Source organism: Lagopus leucura, unplaced genomic scaffold, assembly GCF_019238085.1.
Source record: "Lagopus leucura isolate 7727_CA_CO unplaced genomic scaffold, USGS_WTPT01 Super-Scaffold_100026, whole genome shotgun sequence".
Lineage (NCBI taxonomy): Eukaryota > Metazoa > Chordata > Aves > Galliformes > Phasianidae > Lagopus > Lagopus leucura.
This window is the reverse complement of record NW_024962277.1, coordinates 8343369-8360647: the sequence shown is the minus strand read 5'-3', so window position 1 is coordinate 8360647 and position 17279 is coordinate 8343369. Positions and strand designations below refer to the sequence as shown.

At 49.8% G+C, this 17279-nt stretch overlaps 1 protein-coding gene across 1 annotated transcript; it reads left to right on the top strand.

Annotated features, from left to right (window-relative positions):
- Nucleotides 1-320: 320 nt before the first annotated feature.
- Nucleotides 321-15371, top strand: RBM5 (RNA binding motif protein 5). Its single transcript, XM_042880183.1, has 24 exons — nucleotides 321-437; nucleotides 516-975; nucleotides 1058-1213; nucleotides 3121-3190; nucleotides 3665-3738; nucleotides 6042-6125; nucleotides 7071-7131; nucleotides 7258-7323; nucleotides 7756-7916; nucleotides 8778-8875; nucleotides 9314-9401; nucleotides 9565-9642; nucleotides 9734-9806; nucleotides 10326-10411; nucleotides 10748-10826; nucleotides 11082-11173; nucleotides 11631-11795; nucleotides 12257-12403; nucleotides 12478-12549; nucleotides 13012-13191; nucleotides 13400-13474; nucleotides 14055-14152; nucleotides 14231-14360; nucleotides 14788-15371. The coding sequence occupies exons 1-24, from the start codon at nucleotides 421-423 to the stop codon at nucleotides 14911-14913; spliced, it is 2736 nt and encodes a 911-aa protein (XP_042736117.1). The 5' UTR covers nucleotides 321-420; the 3' UTR covers nucleotides 14914-15371.
- The last annotated feature ends 1908 nt before the right edge of the window (nucleotides 15372-17279 follow it).

Sequence of the window (17279 nt, the reverse complement as noted above, 5' to 3'; positions counted from 1 at the left end):
CGCACAGCTCAGCAGCTCAGCAGAGGACGGGCTGAGCTGCGGGCACGAGCTGGGATCAGACAGTTCAGCACGCAGGAAAGAGCAGAGTGCCACGGCAGTGGCACAAACCCGCCCGCGGAGCGGGTGCTGCCACAAGCTACAGGGGGGGGTTTGTTTCTACTTCAATAACCGCGCAGAACCGGAGCGGCGCACGCTGGGCCGAACTACAACTCCCAGCGTGCCCCGCGGCGGGCGGCCACCGCTGCGCATGCGCAGCAGCTGGAAGCTTCCAGGCGGCGCGCGCGGTGCCTGCTGGGTAGAAGACGGCCAGTCAGCTCGGCGCCATTTTGTGGCGAGGGAGCGGGGGCTGCGGGCGCGTGTTCGGCGCCGCGCAGTGGCGGTCAGAGCCGTGCCGGAGACTTGCGGATCGTGGGCAGCGCCATGGGCTCGGATAAGCGGTAAGTGGCGGTGGGGGAGGCGGGGGCCCGGGGGGTGCGGAGGGAGCGCGCTCTGAGCTCGGCCCGCCGTTCCCGCAGCGTGAGCAGGACGGAGCGCAGCGGCCGTTACGGCTCCATCGTGGAGAGGGAGGACCGCGACGAGCGGGAGTCGCGGAGCCGCCGCAGGGACGACTACAAGCGGTCCAGCGAGGAGCGCCGCGGGGACCGCTACGACGACTATCGCGACTACGACAGCCGCGACTACGATAGCCGAGACTACGACAGCCGCGATAGCCGAGACTGCCGCGACTACGACAGCCGCGACTACGACAGCCGCGATAGCCGGGACTGCAGGGATTACGATAGTCGCGACGGCCGCGACTGCAGGGACTACGACAGCCGCGACTGCCGAGATTACGACAGCCGGGACAGCCGCGATTACGATTGCCGGGACTACGACAGCCGCGACAGCAGGGACTACGACAGCCGCGATAGCAGGGACTACGACAGCCGGGACTACGACAGAGACTACGACAGCCGCGACTACGACAGCCCCGAGGTGAGCGCTGCGGGGCCCGCGGGGTGCGGCTGGAGCTCGGGCTGGGGGTGGCAGCGGGGCGCTGACGTGTGTTGGCTTCCAGAGGGAGCGAGAGCGCAGGAACAGCGATAAATCCGAGGACGGGTACCACTCCGATGGCGACTATGGAGAGCACGACTACAGAAACGACATCAACGACGAGAAGGAAAGCAAGACCATCATGTTGCGTGGCCTGCCCATCACGGTTACCGAGAACGATGTGAGTAGGCAGGAGGGGCTTTGCTCTGCGCAGAGCTGCTGCCATTTTGTTGAGCGCTGCATCACGGTGCCCCCCCCCCCCCCCTTCTAGACGTGTTGGGAGCGCTTCCATTTTGAATCCTAAAAGGGTTCCGGCTGCCGCTGTTGAGTAACAGAGGTCATCTCAATGTTAAGCTGTTCGTTTTCAATAGAGCTGTACGTGAATGGTGTGCTTCCCCTAAGATTTTTGTGGGATTTAAAACTCCGTGTAGTTTTTTGCTCTTCCCACTTAGCACGTGGAAGAGGATATAGACGTACGTCCTCTTTATTTGTTGTTACTCTCTAAGGATTGTTAAGGGAGGGAGATAAGGAGCACAAAAGTGATTTAATAACTTTCGGGGCTTTTGTGGAAGCCCGAAGTGAGGGTTGGTGATGCAGCCCAGATGCTGAGCTCCTCAGCTGAGAGCAGCCGTGCGGAACGCGGCTGTGTGGGTGCAGCTGTGGCAGCCATAAAATGGCTGCTCCGGAGCTGAGGGAAGGAGTGAGCGTGGTGCGCCATCATCTGACTGTGCTGGAAAGACCTCGTACCCCCCTGGGAGGGATCTGTTTGCCCTCTCACTGGGCTCTTTCCAAGAGTCTTTTACCAAGACCACAAGCCTGCGGCTGCTGTGTGAGGTGGGATAAGAAACAGCTGTAAAAGCCAAGGTGTATCAGTTTGTTTTCAGGCACGCTCCTGATCCTGAGATCTGTGTGTGGCAGTTGCTAACACAGAGCATCTTTTTGCACCACTTCTGTGGTAGATCTCTGCTTTTTTTTTTTTTTTTCTTTTAATTGAGTACTTTCTGAATACTGGCAATGCTTTTCAATCGCCACGTGTGATCATTTTTTAGGTGCTGAGCAAAGCATCCAAACAATGGAATTCAGTCAGAAGTTACCTGAAACATATTTAGCAATTTTTGTTTCTGATTTTGTACCCGTGCAGCTTTATGGTTCTGCAAATAACTGCAGTATAATCTGTGGGAAAGCTGAATGTAATTTTAGTTACGAACTCATCAGCAGAGTTTAGGTTATGATTTTTGGAATGATTGCTTTCTGCTGAAGTCAGCTTTCCCTTTGTGCTTCTGGTATTAACTGTACATATTTTAACAGCTTTTTCCTCTTCTCTCACAAGAAGGTATTTGCACTGAAGGTGGTAGGTCAGTTCCAGCCAGAAGATGAGCAGGCAGCTTTAAATAACCTTTGAGTCCCGCCTGCTGTTGTATGTAGAGTAGCATGAGTTCCCTGTAGGAGCTGCCAAGCTCCTTTTGTTCTTAGGAGATAGTTTTACATGTTTGTTTTTCCTTTATACTCCTTGGCAATAATTTATCTAGTTTGTCACACCCAACTTAAGCAGCTTGGTTGTGTCTGAAGAGCTGACGTCCCTGTAGCATGATCTTTGACAGTATTCTTAACAAGTCTCACTTATTTTCTGAAAAGCAAAAGGGAAACTGTGTTAGAGGATTGCAGCTATGGCTAGGGGCTTAAGGGAATGTGCATCACTGAGCCTCCCAGTAGTGTTACTGTTCTCTGCTAGGAGTTGGATGTTTCCAGGCATGCAGGGTTGGGGATGCTAGCAGCATTCTTTGTTAAGACATTGGCCAAGCACGGAGTTTGCCAAATTCTGTACAGATGGCCTTGGAATTCAAGGCCATAGTGATTCAGATTCTGGATGATTCTGTGGGCTGTGAGGACAACGGAGGGCTGTGTGGGTTCTGTGGTGCGTGTCAGGCTCCTGTTCACCCCAAGGGCTTTCTTTTTTTTCTGAGATAATATTCAGACTCTTCTGCTCTGTGCACCCGCTGTGCGTACAGTAGGCTGGATTGCTGCTTTGTGTGGCTGAGATGTGTGCTAATATTTGAAAACTTAACTGTCTGATAAAATCTCACGCAGATCCGGGAGCTTATTGAGTCCTTTGAAGGTCCTCAGCCTGCAGACGTGAGGCTGATGAAGAGAAAAACAGGTGAGAGCTCTTATCCAGTTTTTGGTATGGCCTTCCTCTTCCCCAGCCCAAAAGAGTATCCAGAATTATCCCCAAACTGCAAGCACGTGCAATCAATAAAAAAAAAAGTTTGCCATGGCTAAGGAATGTGGCTTTTTGGAAGACTTGTAGATAGCTCGTCCTGTTAAAAAGAAGTCTGTCTCCAGGGGTTTTAGTTAACAGGTGTTGGTAAGTAATACTAGTATAAACCCATTTAATAGTATGTAGTCTGTTGCATGGTTACCTGTAAACGTGGATTCAAATGGAGTGAAATGTAGCCAGTTAAGGGAGCTTGGTTCCTTGCCATGGCAAAATAACGAGCAGATCCCAGCAGTTGACGTCGCATTTGTAAAGCTGCTTTGTCGTGAAGTAATGAAGCAGTTGGAGAGAGATTCACCTGTTTTAAAGGAACTGACTAACACAAGTATCCCGTCTATATCTGAATGCTGTCTCTAGGTGTAAGCCGTGGTTTCGCCTTCGTGGAGTTTTATCACTTTCAAGATGCTACCAGCTGGATGGAAGCCAATCAGGTTGCTTCACTCACCAAGTCTAGATATTCCTGAAAATGGAAAAAGTCTGTACAGTTAAAAAAAAAAAAAAAGAAAAAAATAAAGGTGGAAGGAGTGGTTTGTTCCGTAACAGTGATTTAAATGAATAAAAGCTTTGTATATATTAAAAGTTTTCAGAGTGATAGAAAATAGCAGGTAACATTAGGAAAAGAAAATGGGCTGTTTTGAGCCCTCCCTCATAAAATGTGCCGTTGTCTGATTACATGGTGCCAATTTATTTGGCTCTGGAAAGAGTAGCATATAGTCCATAAAAGACTCTTATTTTACTTCCACCTGCTAGTTCTGTTGCCAGAGAAGGCATCAGGTACTGTGAGATTTTCATTACCTTGGTATTAATCCTGAGTAAAATTTAGAAAAAGATGTGCCAGGTCATTAAAAAGATGTGTTCCCTGAGTTGAGGGAAGACACCTGGCTCCTCTGGACAGAGAAACGTGTTCATTCCAAATAAATCTGATGGGAACTGAGGGCTCTTCAAAGTTGTGCTGTGTATTTTGGCTTTTCTGGACTATGACTTGACAAGGAGCCAAAATGCAGAAAGTGCTCTAGTTTCTTTCCCAGTGCTGCTTTCTTCTTGCACTGTAAGCACGCTCTGGATTTGCTAATTTTTGAATCTCCACAGTCTGTTTTAACAACAGATCTTAAATACTCTCTTGGAGCCAGCAAAGTGTGTTGAGCCGCTTGTTCTTTTTACAGTTAAATATATGCTGTGAGGGTCTGTGGGCAGCATGAGGAACGTGTTCTGCTGCGTCAGTTTATGTGTCCAGGCAGTGCAGCAGCCCTGCAAGCAGCTCCAGCAGATGGAGGTAGCTGTGTGCTTTGTGCTGGAGTAGAGCTCCACGTGGCTCGTGCTGGGAGTCATTTCCCAAGGCACAGTTTGGGTCCTGTTCCACGGTGCCCTGCTCTGTAGGGTGGGCAGGTGCAGCGGAAGGACTCGTGTTAGGACATGAATGCTGAGTGCAATTTTAGAGATAGTTTTAATATATACAAAGCTGTATTGCTGCATAATTTATTGCAACAAATACTCAAATTCACTCCGGTAACCCAGCCACCCTAGTAGTAGGGAAAACATAGTCTCCCCAGCAGCCCGGTCGCTGACTGTTAGATGAAAGAATGATGTATTGCAACTGTGCCAGCAGCTTTGTTTCTATGTGTGCATATCCAGTGAGCGCTGGGCCCTCCAACCCTCCCTCCTGCCGGTAGGAGAAATGGCTTTGCCCTATTTAGTTGCACAGAATGTGAGAGCCTTATTCATGCTACATGCTAGATGTATCTGTCAGACCCTGTTACAGAGAAGCCACTGGTCCTGGTGCTCCTGTGGTACCTCTGCAATAAGCCACCCTGTCATAAAACTGGTTCTTGTATTAAAATGTCTCGGGGTTGGCCTGTAGTGCACGTTTCCTCAGACTGACTTGTGCCTGTTTGAAATACTTTGTCTGTATATTGAAGGGGCGCTCTGTGTGCCCGCACTTGGCAAAGCACGAGGCTGAGAGCTGGGGCTTCTAAAACAGATCTAAATTCCTAATTCCTGTAAAGTCAGAGCGAGCGGACGTGCTGAAAGCATCATGAACTTTTCCTAGCCCAGGAGAAGCTTCGCTCTAGTTAGCCATTGTGGAGAGCTCTTTGCCTGAATGAAGAACACAAAGCTCTTGCGCAGGCTTCCAATTGAACCGATGCTTTAGTCAAAGGAAAGCACTCGATGGCACTTGTAATCCAGCCTCCAAGAAGTCTAAGCAGGGTCCCTTTGGAAGGAATTACTGTATTTACAAAGGGACGCTTCTGAAGAAAGTGCTTGGAAAAGTAATCCAAATGTGGTTGTTTAAAGGTCTGGGGAATTTGGAGTAGGGGAAGAAGTGAAGCGGTCACCTAAGGACATGTTTAAAAAGTCGCTCAATACTATACCACAAGTGAATAGAAACGGGGCAAGGAGACTCCTAAAAATGTGTTAATCCTGAACGCAGCAAGTTAGGACTTTGTCTCCTTCGAGACACTTCCTGGTTCCATGGCAGCGTTTAGTGTTTGGCAACTTTTTCAACACTCCCTGATTCCGTTTATCTTTGCTCCACATCCCATTCTCTTACTGCCCTCGTCCTCCTCTCTGCAGGATTGGATGGGCAGGGTGTAGGTGGCGGTGGTTGTCCTCCACATCCTCCCCATATGTTGTCCATTTAATTCAGGAGCACTGATTCCTCCGAAGGGTGCTCTGCCATGGGAAAATGAACACGTGTGCCTCGATACAGGGATAATTGAAACCACTTCTTTTGCAGAAAAAGCTGGTGATTCAGGGGAAGCAGATTGCGATGCACTACAGCAACCCGCGGCCTAAATTTGAGGACTGGCTTTGCAACAAGGTACAGTGTGTCTTTTTATCTGTTTCTCATCATTTCAGTTCTTTTCACCAGCTACGTGACCAGGACAAAGCAGTGCATAGTTTGGGCCTAGTGGTTGTTACAGCGATGGAGAAATGCAAGGCACAGGAGTGCAAAGGTTCTGGAAATCCAGTGGCAGAAACTCCTGGAGTGATGGAATTGCCACGGAGAATATCAGCAGCTAGAAGATAAGGGCTGGGACTCAGTGGTGTACTTGCCAGCTGAGGCAAAATTCGTTAGTGGAGCTGTGTGTTGCTGCCACTAATGTATGCCTGACCCAGAGCTTGTCTCCCAGGACTTGCTGTTCACAGCAGAGCTGATAGAACAGCCATTGCCCTGAGGGAATTTCTCTGTGATTCTGTCATCTCTTTAGAAAATCAATAATACTTTCAGCTTTAGGTTGAGCTGCAGCTTTTGCTGATGGATGCAGTAGTTGTGCACATATTGTAAAACAGACTGGAAGGGCGCTGCCATTTTTGCTTATACAGAAGTCAATTAGTGAACCGTACCAGAACACGACATCATTAGATGAATTCTGTATCCTTCAGGTGACAACTGATGTTGTGTGCAACTGCTGTACACTTGTTTGACCCTCTTTAAGTGGAGATGATGTAGCAAGATCAAAACCAGGCTGCTGTGTTCTGCTTTAATCACTTAAAGATAACTTGTTTTCAGAGCTTGCTGAAGAGCTGGTTAATGTAGTGTGATTCAGGATAGTTTACTGACTAGAGTAGGGGTGACTGGGATGTTCTGAAAAGCAGCTGCAGTGCAGGTGAGGACGAGTTTTGTTGTTCTTGATCATTGTGGTTGGTTCAGCTTTGCTGTACTTATCTTGATTGTCTTGTTTTCAGCAAAATACAGCACATGCCACCATTGGTGTGAATCAACGAAATCCTTACTAGATCTACTTTTTTTTTCTCCACACAGTGCTGTCTTTACAACTTCAGAAGGAGACTGAAATGCTTCCGCTGTGGAGCGGACAAATTTGGTAAGTTCCTTTCATCTCTTTGGGTGTCTTTGAATTTGGATGAGTGTAGGTTGTAGCCTACACTGTGACGTTCTGGCTTTGAGTGACAGAACAACATTGTGATTCAAGTTTTTCCTTCCTATGAAGATTCAGAGCAGGAGGTACCACCTGGAACAGCAGAAGCCGTCCAGTCTGTGGATTATTACTGTGATAGTAAGTAAAAGTCGAGCAGAATTTTGAGTTTACTGTATAAAGTGACTTGTGAATCTGTGCAGAAAAGTCCTGGTACCTCAGAGTGCCCTTTGGAACCCACGTTGAGCTCTCTCAGGGCACAGCACTTACCACGGTTAGGTTGTTCCCAATTTGTAGACTGGTACGTGTGAATGTTGGCAAGGGCTTCTGCTCAGGAAGTGCTTTCCTTTCATTAGAACAGTATTGACAGCCCTCTCGTCTTCCCAACAGAGCAAGTGCTTCCTGCCAACTCCCCAAATACTGTACTCTTGAAACAGAAACATGCTCTTGTCCAAAACTACTGCTGTTTTGGGTTTGGTGGTGTTTTTTTGTGTTGGTTTTTTTTTTAAGGCTTTTCAGAGTACTTCAAGTTCTTCTGTACATAGCTAATGTCATACTTTCTTTTTTCCTCAGCCATCATTCTCCGAAACATTGCTCCTCACACAGTAGTGGAATCCATCATGACTGCCTTGTCTCCGTATGCCTCTCTGGCAGTCAATAATATTCGTCTTATCAAAGACAAGCAGACTCAGCAAAATAGAGGCTTTGCATTTGTGCAGCTGTCTTCTGCCATGGTGAGGGCCTTATTGGTTTTGTGCTGAGGTCTGCCCCGCTTCCCTAGGGGTTCATAGATCATTGAACAAATACTAAATGTGTCAGAGCCTTTCATCGTTAGCTGCAGCTTGGAAGGGAAGTGGGGGGATGCTGTGAGCACAGGGGAAAAGCGTTCATGGCAGAGTGCAGTTCCGAGTTGAAAGCTCGCTTCATGCGTGGGTCACAAATAATGGTCTGGGGTCATTTGGATCACAAGAAAAGGCTGGAGTGTGCAGTGTGAGGAAATGCATAGAATTGGGCTCCTTTCATCTTGAGAAGGTGAAGGAGAGGGAATCTTGCTGCTCTGAGCATCATCCAGAGCAGGGCTGTGAGGATGGCAGAGACAGTCTCAAAGGGTGCTTGGTGAGGGCAGCAGGCATACTGAAACGTGGGAAATGGCAGTAAGGTACAAGGAGAATGTCTTCCCTTTTGTGAGGAGTTAATACTGGAAGAAGGCTCCCAGAGGGGTGCTGGAACCTCTGTTGTTGGAGATGTTCAAATTGACAATCAGTGTGGTTTGGATTTGCTTTAAGCAGAGTTCAGCAGTTCAGTGTTGGATGAAAATGGGTGGCTGATGTCAGCCTCTGCTGGGCTGCCTTCTGGAGTAATGTGGGGCAGAACTAAAGACTGTGTTGAATCAAGTGACCCTGCTTTTCTGGGCAGCACGCTGTCAGCAGGCTGTAATCCTGTTGTACTCAGCATGTGTGGCATGAGGGGACACAGAAGTGCTGCCATAGCTTTATGTGTTTTCAGCTGGTGCGTGTGAAAAGTTGGAGCTCTGAGAGCTTCTGCGTCCTCTTCAGTAACCTGCTTTTCATAATAATGAGTGTTTCTTGTTGTAGGATGCTTCTCAACTGCTGCAGATTTTACAAAGTCTTCAGCCACCATTAAAAATTGATGGCAAAACAATTGGTGTTGACTTTGCAAAGAGTGCCAGAAAGTGAGTTGCAGTAGCAGTTCATTTCCCCTCTTATCCCTTCCTCCATATAAAGATTCGCGGTCGTCACTGGAGCTTTTAAGATTACCATCACTCCAGTTTTGCTTCCTTTAAGTGTCTTTTGTTACGTGGCTCCTTACTGTGTGTGAGCAGAGTGACAGCAGTTGTTTCTTATCGTCTGCATCGCCGGTCCTCCGTAGCTGCCCTTGTAACTTCTTTCATACACAGCACAGTTGTTTCATTGGAGGCCTACAGGCTGGTTATTGACTGCCCAACACTGAGCCCAGCTCCTCCACCCGCCAAGCAGTTCTTTGGCTCATTCATGACAGTGTTTAAGACCTGCCAAGAAATCCATGCATGCTGGCAGACTCTACCTCCTTGTATAGCGATCACTTCACAAAAAGCAGTGCTTACTCAGGTGTGTGATTTCTGTGGTTTCAGGGACTTGCTTCTGCCAGATGGGAACAGGGTCAGTGCCTTCTCTGTGGCAAGTACAGCCATTGCTGCAGCACAGTGGTCATCCACTCAGGTAGGGTTTGGAAACTCGTTCACAGTCCTGTTATCCGTGTAAATCTAGAGATCTGGTTTTGATCATTAGGCTGGAGCCTAATCAGCACTGAAGTCGTTAAATGCAGCAATTCTTATCCATCTCTGATTTAAAAAGAAATAATAATAACCTGCTTCAATTTCAGCCTCAAACTGGAGAAGGCAGCACCCTTGACTACAGCTACCTCCAGTCAGGACAGGATGGCTACACGCAGTACACTCAGGTTGGTGCTGCTGGCTCTTCTGTAGCCTGCAAGCTGTTACAGTGTGGGTATCTGCTGCTCATCCTGTGTTTTCATTCATTTTCCTTCGCAGTACTCCCAGGATTATCAGCAGTACTACCAAAACCAAGGAGGTGTGTTGGACTCAGATGCAGCTACCATATCAGGTGGTGTTTCCAACGTGTGGGAGATGCTGTTGTCGGTGATGAGAGGCAATAGGGATGTTTTGCTTTAGCTTTGAAGTTCATTTCCTCAGTAAAGGGGGACGGATTTTGCTGCTATTATATGTGAATGGATGTGTGTTCCTGGAGAAGCATTGTGAGTTTGTTCACGTGGGACCTGTGGTCTGTGAGATGAGTGCAGCTGCTGTCTCAGAATATTGACATAAAGCCTTGAATTCATGAGAACTGCGTGAGCAGCTCTAGAGAAATCCTCAGTGCTGGCAGCTGTCAGAGGCCAGGAATCACTGGCTTTGAGAACAAAATATTTCCTCCTGAAAAGGAAACTATTCCTTGTCTGGAAAGAAAATACCCACTGTTTTTGTCTCCTTTTGAATGTTTATTGCCTTGTTTGGCTGCTGGAGCTGGAATTAGGATCCGAAACTGTAAACAGAGTAATTTTAGCCCTAGGATGAAGTGCTGTTGTACAAATCATTGGGCTTATCCATTGCTGCTCTGTGTTGGCAGGAGCCCCAGTCACCACCACCACGGCTGCCGTTGTGTCCCAGAGTCCCCAGCTCTACAACCAACAGACGAACTCGCCTGACTCCCCGGTAATTGTGGCACTCCTTGCTTTCGGTGCCAGGGCTTCATTTGGTGGAACTTCTGCCTTAACTGTGGCCTCTGCACACTCTTGTGTGGTACAGCAGAGCTGTGAGATGTCACGGGTGCAGTTAAATGCAGCACTTGTGTTTATAGAAGAGTCACCTTCTATTTCTTTTCTCTGATAGTTCTGTTCTTTGTTAAAGTTGAGTACTAAGTGTGCTGGCAAAGAGGAGCTAGCTCTTGCATGCTTAGTGTGGGCTGCATATGCTTTGGCTCCCTGTCCTTGTTTTTTTGCACCTCAGTGACAGATCTTTCTCATCAAGATTTCTTCTGTTTTCTTCTAGACACAAGCAGCACCAGCCACCACCAGCACTCAGGCACAAACAGCTGCCCCAACTGGTGTCGTCCCTGGAACCAAGTATGGTAAGCAGAGAAGGGCCGTGCTGGGACGGGTGTCTGTTCCTCTAGCAAGCGAGAAGCTTTGCTTTAGCTAAGTGTCCCACCCCTAGAAGTTGGTGGTGCAGCTGCCCCTGGCTGTGCCTTCTGGTCAAATGGTACAAGTGCTTTGTAGGCAAGTCTGCTCTTAATCATTTCAGAATTATAGTTGAATTATACACAGAAACCAGTGTGAATTTGTCTGGAATGACCTTGTCCTTTACTTGGAATTTTTTTTTTCAGCTGTCCCTGATACATCCACCTACCAGTATGATGAATCTTCAGGATATTATTATGATCCTGTTACAGGGCTCTACTACGATCCTAACTCTCAGGTAAATATAGGTTCTTAGCACCCATCTTTATCTGTTAATGCTAGTTCAGTTCTGTGTCTATTGCCTTATGAGTGAAACTGAGGGGCTGTTTTACTTCTCTCTGGTTATAGCCCTTAATTTTTCCTCCAGTTTGTCCTGCGTAGGGTTACACATACACACACTGTTACAGATGCTGCCAGTGAGCTGCTTCATTGCGGAGCTGCCAGCAAAGAGCATGCTGTGCTCTCTTGGGAGAGGCATAGAGATTTCCATAGTGCTGTTGGTCAGAACATGTGTTTGGGGTCACAGGCTTCAGCCACTCTGTGTCTTTTGCCTCCTTTGTGAGGTCTGGGTTGCTCTGAGGAGCTCCTTTCCATGCGACATCAGACTGAATCAGGCCGCTTCTTTTGGTTCTTTCTTTTGATGCTTAGCTTATGTGGTGTGTGTAACTATCTGATGGTTTTCTTCTCTTTGTCAGTATTACTACAATGCCTTAACTCAGCAGTATCTGTACTGGGATGGTGAAAAAGAGACCTACATGCCTGCAGCAGAGGGTATCACATACCAACAAACGGCGACCGCAACCACCACAAAAGAAGTGAAGGAGAAGAAAGAGAAGCCTAAGAGTAAAACAGCTCAACAGGTAAAAGCTGAAGTGGGATCATAACTGTGCTGATGTCTTCTGTGGGGTAAGATTGTAGTTTGCCCTTCTGGTGACAGTCCTGGTTGGCTGGTGGAATGTGTACCTGCACGTTGCAGACATTGTGCAGGGCTGAGAAGAGGCGGGGTTGGCAGAGACTTCAGTGCAGAAATAACTACTGCATAGGAGAGATGCATACGAAATGATGCCAGGAGCAGTGGGAGTACAACTGAGCTGCCAGTTAGAGGAGTGGATTGATAAGAAGGGTTCATACACCGAAACAGGCAGACTGCACTTTCACTCTATTTTTTAACACTATCTACGGGGAAGCAGCTGCAGTATAGAAGATAGTGAAGTTGCCTTGATCTGGAGTGTCTGTACAAACGAACAGTTGAATGGGTGTCACGGGAGTCTGGTGTCTATGGAGGCAGAGGTCTGAGCAAACCACTCTGCGTCTGTTTCAGATTGCTAAAGACATGGAGCGCTGGGCCAAGAGCTTGAACAAGCAGAAAGAGAATTTCAAGAACAGTTTCCAGCCGCTGAGCACGAGGGAGGAGGAGCGGAAGGAGTCGGCAGCTGCAGATGCAGGCTTTGCCCTTTTTGAGAAGAAGGTGAGGCTGGTGAGAAGCGTTCTTTGGAGCGTGGTGTGGCAGAGCTTGGTGCTCACGGTGCTCTTGTCTTTCAGGGCGCTCTGTCTGAGAGGCAGCAGATCCTACCGGAGGTGATGAAAAATGGGGAAGATGAAAATCCCCTGAAGGTGAGCGGGAGATGCCTGATGGGTTGCTTTATGGGTGAAAGAGGCTGGGTTCCTGTATTGCTAAAGCTGACTGTCACATGTTGAGAGCTCTCAAGAGGAGGACCGGCAGACGCCTGCCTTCCAGCCTGGATTTCCACAGCACCCTCTGTGGAATGCTGTGGTGGTTACAGTGATCCTGTCTGAGTGCAGTAGGTTCGGAAGCTGAGAGGTGCAGAGAAAGGTTGTCATGACCTCAAGCTTCAAAGTCTCACTTGAACTTTTGGAAACCTCAAAACCTCTATTTAAGCTATTGTTTGTCTAGCTTGAATTAAGTCTAGCAGCTGTGCTGCAGCACGTGGTTCTTTTAAGCTGTTTGACCCTTCAGCATTGAGAAGGCTCTGTGTCTTCTGCACAGCAAAGCCTGTGCACCAGCCTTTGTGCTGTCTTGCTGCACCCATCCCTTAATGCTGCCCTTCCTTCCAGCGTGGCCTCGTGGCTGCCTACAGCGGTGACAGCGATAATGACGAGGACTTGCTAGAAAGAATGGAGAATGAGGAGGAGAAGCTGACTGACTGGAAGAAGATGGCCTGCCTGCTGTGTAGAAGGCAATTCCCAAACAAAGATGCGCTGATTCGGCACCAGCAGCTGTCGGACTTGCACAAGGTGTGTGTGCTGTGTTACCAGGATGATTGATACCCATAACATAGTGTGTAAAGCAGAGTGCTCTTGGGAATGCTTTTCTTCCTACTGCAAAAAGCAGTTGCGTGTGGATTGCTTGTTTCCCAGAAGTCAGCTGCTTACAAAGAGCTGTTGTCCATCCTGCTTGATGTGCTCTGCATTTCATGTTAACGCGAATCTCTTCTTGTTGCAGCAAAACATGGATATCTATAGGAGATCAAAGCTTTCAGAACAGGAACTTGAAGCCTTGGAACTGCGTGAGAGAGAGGTCAGTGTTCAGATGAGCAGATAATGGATGAGTGGCTAATGGAAAAGGGCTTGCACAGATAATGCTGAGCTGTCCTTATCCTGACTTGATGCTAATGAGATAAGCCGTGTAAGCCTAGCCATTCTTGGGCCAAGGCTGTCCTGTTAAACAGAGAGAAATGTCTCCTGCACCACGGCTGCTGCTTATCAGGGAGGTTCTAACTGCCTCACAGCAGTGGGGCGATACAAGGGCTCTAGAACTGGGTCCGGTGACCTTCCAGCAGCTGTCAGGCAGCTGACTGTGCAGGTCCTGACTGGTGTTGGGCTGTTGTACCACGCTGTACAGGTTCTGATCAGCTCTGAGGAGTTGTTCCAGTTCTTTCTATTGGCACTGGCCAAGCCCCATGCTGGCAGCCTGCAGCGGGCAGCTCTCTGTAATGGCAGGCATTCAGCTTGCTTACACAGCTCCCAGGAGAAGCCGTGCATTTTTATACCAGTACTAAATATTTACACTGACAGTAAAGTTAAATGTTTTTATGTATATGCTTACATAAAAATAGTAAATAAACTTGTCTTCAAACCAACACTCAATCTGGTTACAGATGAAATACAGAGACAGAGCAGCTGAGAGGCGGGAGAAGTACGGCATCCCAGAGCCCCCGGAGCCAAAGCGCAAGAAGGTGTACGATGCTGGCACAGTGTATGTACCTGGAAGCTCCTGGGTGATTAGTTCAGCTTCTGACAAGCAGTGTGATTAACTGACCTTTTCTTCCTGCAGTAATTACGAGCAGCCCACCAAAGATGGCCTCGACAACAGTAATATAGGCAACAAGATGCTGCAGGCCATGGGCTGGAGGGAAGGTTCAGGCTTGGGAAGAAAATGCCAGGGCATCACTGCACCTATTGAGGTAAGTATGGATGGATGCTTCCTCTAAGTCTGGTGCTTTTTGATTCAGAAGTGCTTGCTGCTGAGGTCCTGTGGGAGGCACCGTGCTGTCCGCTGCCTCTTTGTCTCATCCCGTGGTGAAGCTGCCCGCTGTGTAGGGTGAAGGGGCAGTTTCTCCCTCTTGGGCAGCATCCTCTGCATGGTGCTACAGGCTGGCGCTTCTGTGCCCGCACCTCTCTCTCAGCCTTACTCTGCTGGGATCTATTCCTGTCCACCCGCTTGGGGCAGGATGGGTGGATTTAAGCCAGCAGTTGTGGGTTTGTGTCCAGTCTGATCTCCTGCTGTCGGTGTTTGTAAAATGCCCTGGGTGAGTGCGTGAAGCCAGCATGACAAGCATTGTCTGCGCTGTGCTGCACCCCCAAGCTGATGCCTTGTCTCTTCCATTCCAGGCCCAAGTGCGAATGCGAGGTGCTGGTTTGGGAGCCAAGGGCAGCTCCTATGGTGTTTCTACTGCAGATTCCTACAAAGATGCAGTGCGGAAAGCCATGTTTGCTCGCTTCACAGAGATGGAGTAAAGTCTGTACCCTGGTGACGTGGCTGTATGCTGGTTATGGGTTAGAGCTGACCATTTCATTCCCTTGGACTTTTTCCCCTCTCGGCATGTCACACTTCCACGAGCAGATTGTGCAGGCTGCCCCAACTTCATGCTGGAGAGCTCCTCGCTAGACCAAAGGGGATGCTGATCTTTGTACGGTCCTGTATATAGTGTAATGTATTCTGTGTTCGGAGCGTCTCGTCTGGATGCTGCTCCTGCCCTCCAGAGCAGGGCTGGGACGTGTCAGCTGTGGTTTCACACCGTCTCTGCTCTCCTTTTGTTGTATCGTTTGTCTCTTTTTTTTTTTTTTTTTTTTTTTTGAGAACTTTCCTGTACATTTTGTATGATACATCTTTGTATAGACTTTTTGAAGACTCGGATTCTAGTTGCCAGTTTGGCTCATTTCCAAATGAAATACATCCAAAAGTGTTTCTCTTACTGTTTTCTCGTTGGGTTGAATGAAGAATAAGTTGTCAATGCTGCTTGTCCTTCCTGTGATTCCGCTTCTTCCTTGGTGAGGCTTTGTCCTGCATTCTCTCCGTGCAGTGCTCTGCTTGCATCTTGCCCTGAGGATGTCAGTTTCAGCGTGGCAGCAGGCAGGTGTCACTCTTTGCCTCTCCCGAGATGGAAGAGCCCCAGCTCTCCTTGCTGCAGGAGGGAACAGCAGCAGCGTTCCTGCGGCTCGCTCCAGGGCTGCCTTCAGCTCCTTTGCAGAGCCCTGGAGGGTGAACCCTCTTTGTTGGTGCAGGGTTTCTGCTCTCTGCGCAGCCTTGCCTGGGGCCTGCAGGGGGAGTGTCAGCTGCTGGAGGCTGGGTCGCAGCGAGCCTGCGGCTTTCCTCTGCCAGAGCTTGTTTGTCAGTCGGTGCCAAGCGCCTTCAGCCTTCTCTGCCCGTGCTCCTGGTCCTGCGCTCCTCACCGTGCTCCCGGGGGGCTGCGCTGAGCAGGAGGCTGTGCACGGGGTGATGGAGGAGCAGTTCTTCTCTCCGTCACCTCTTGCAGGCTAACGGTGGGATGGGAGCTCTGCTTCGGGTGCTTCCCAGTCTGACTCGGGGCGTTTGTGGCACCGCTGTCCTACGCAGAGGTACGAAAGCCACGGGCGCGGTTAGGCGCTGCAGCGTGTGTCCCTTCAGTCTCCTGCCCTGGGGGCCGGGCTGTGCCGCCAGGGGGCAGGCGTGGCCCGGCTGCCACCGCCGGGGGACGGCGCTGCTCGTCGGGAGCCACGAGGCGTGAGCGCCCGGTGTCACCAGCGGCAGGAGCCGCTGCTCTGCTGCTTCGCAGCCGATCCATCCCCAGCCCTGCGGCTTCCAGGCAGGGCTGGGCTGAGGCTGCGGAAGTTGCCTTGAATCATCGTGGAATTCTGCTTGGATCGCAGTGCTTTTTAGTGTCTAAATTCCCTTTTCAAGTTAAGGGCATCTCGAGTAAGGAGCTGCATGGCTTTGGGCAGCCCCTGCTCTGCGGGACCCACCGGGATGCTGCTTGGTATCGATGCTCAGTGCTACGGCCTTGCACAAGGCCACCTGGGGAAATTGAGGCACAGGGCTTTGCTCTGCCTGCAGCCACACCCTGGCAGCCACCAACCCAGAGCCTGGGAAGTGCTGGCTGGTGATGCAGCGAGGACCAGGTGAGTTCCCAACCCAGGGGCAAGCAAACTGGACAGAGGGCTGATGGCACTGCCAGTTCCTGGGCAGGACTGACATGCTGGTCCCCAGTCCCACAAGGAAGAGATGGGACGCAGGGCTGCCAGCACCCGCAACTCCAATTTAGGCAGTGAAATGCGGCTGCTTGTGAGTCAATGCGCCGTGGCCCATTGCCTTCAGGCGACCCGCTCTCTGCCTCCCTGGGGACCCAGATCCATGGGAAAGCAGCCATGCGGGCTGGGGACAGGCTGAGGGACGTGCCTGGCACGGTGTGCCCCATCCTGTTCAGGCCTTGGCCTGTATCAGGCTGTGCTTCCCCGGCAGCTGGCCCAGGGCTGCCTGCTCCTTGCCCAGGGCCTTTTCTGGCCATGGTTCATTGTGACCGATGTGAGCGCTGCAGAGCTCGGTGTGCCTGGGCTCTCCTGCCAGCCTCACGGCCCTGTGTGCTCATTGAGGTGAGGAGTGCGGCCAAGTCATTTGCACACTCAGACTCACCGTGAAGTGCTTGTTAATCACTGCTGTTTGTGACCCCTGGCACGGCTCAGCCCAGCCTGGAGCTGCCTTTAGCACGCTGTAGCACAGCTGTGGCCTCCCTGCCTACCCTCTGCTCCGTGTTTCTCTCTGCAGCTCTACGTCTCCCAGATAGCTTCACGCATTCCTCTTATAGAATCCTCTACCCCTTACCACCCAGGCACCACCACAATGCAGC

Coding starts and splice junctions, on each gene's coding strand:
- RBM5 (XM_042880183.1), top strand. Junction 8,876..9,313: donor TTTGCAAAGAGTGCCAGAAA/GTGAGTTGCAGT, acceptor CTGTGGTTTCAG/GGACTTGCTTCTGCCAGATG. Junction 13,475..14,054: donor TGGAACTGCGTGAGAGAGAG/GTCAGTGTTCAG, acceptor ATCTGGTTACAG/ATGAAATACAGAGACAGAGC.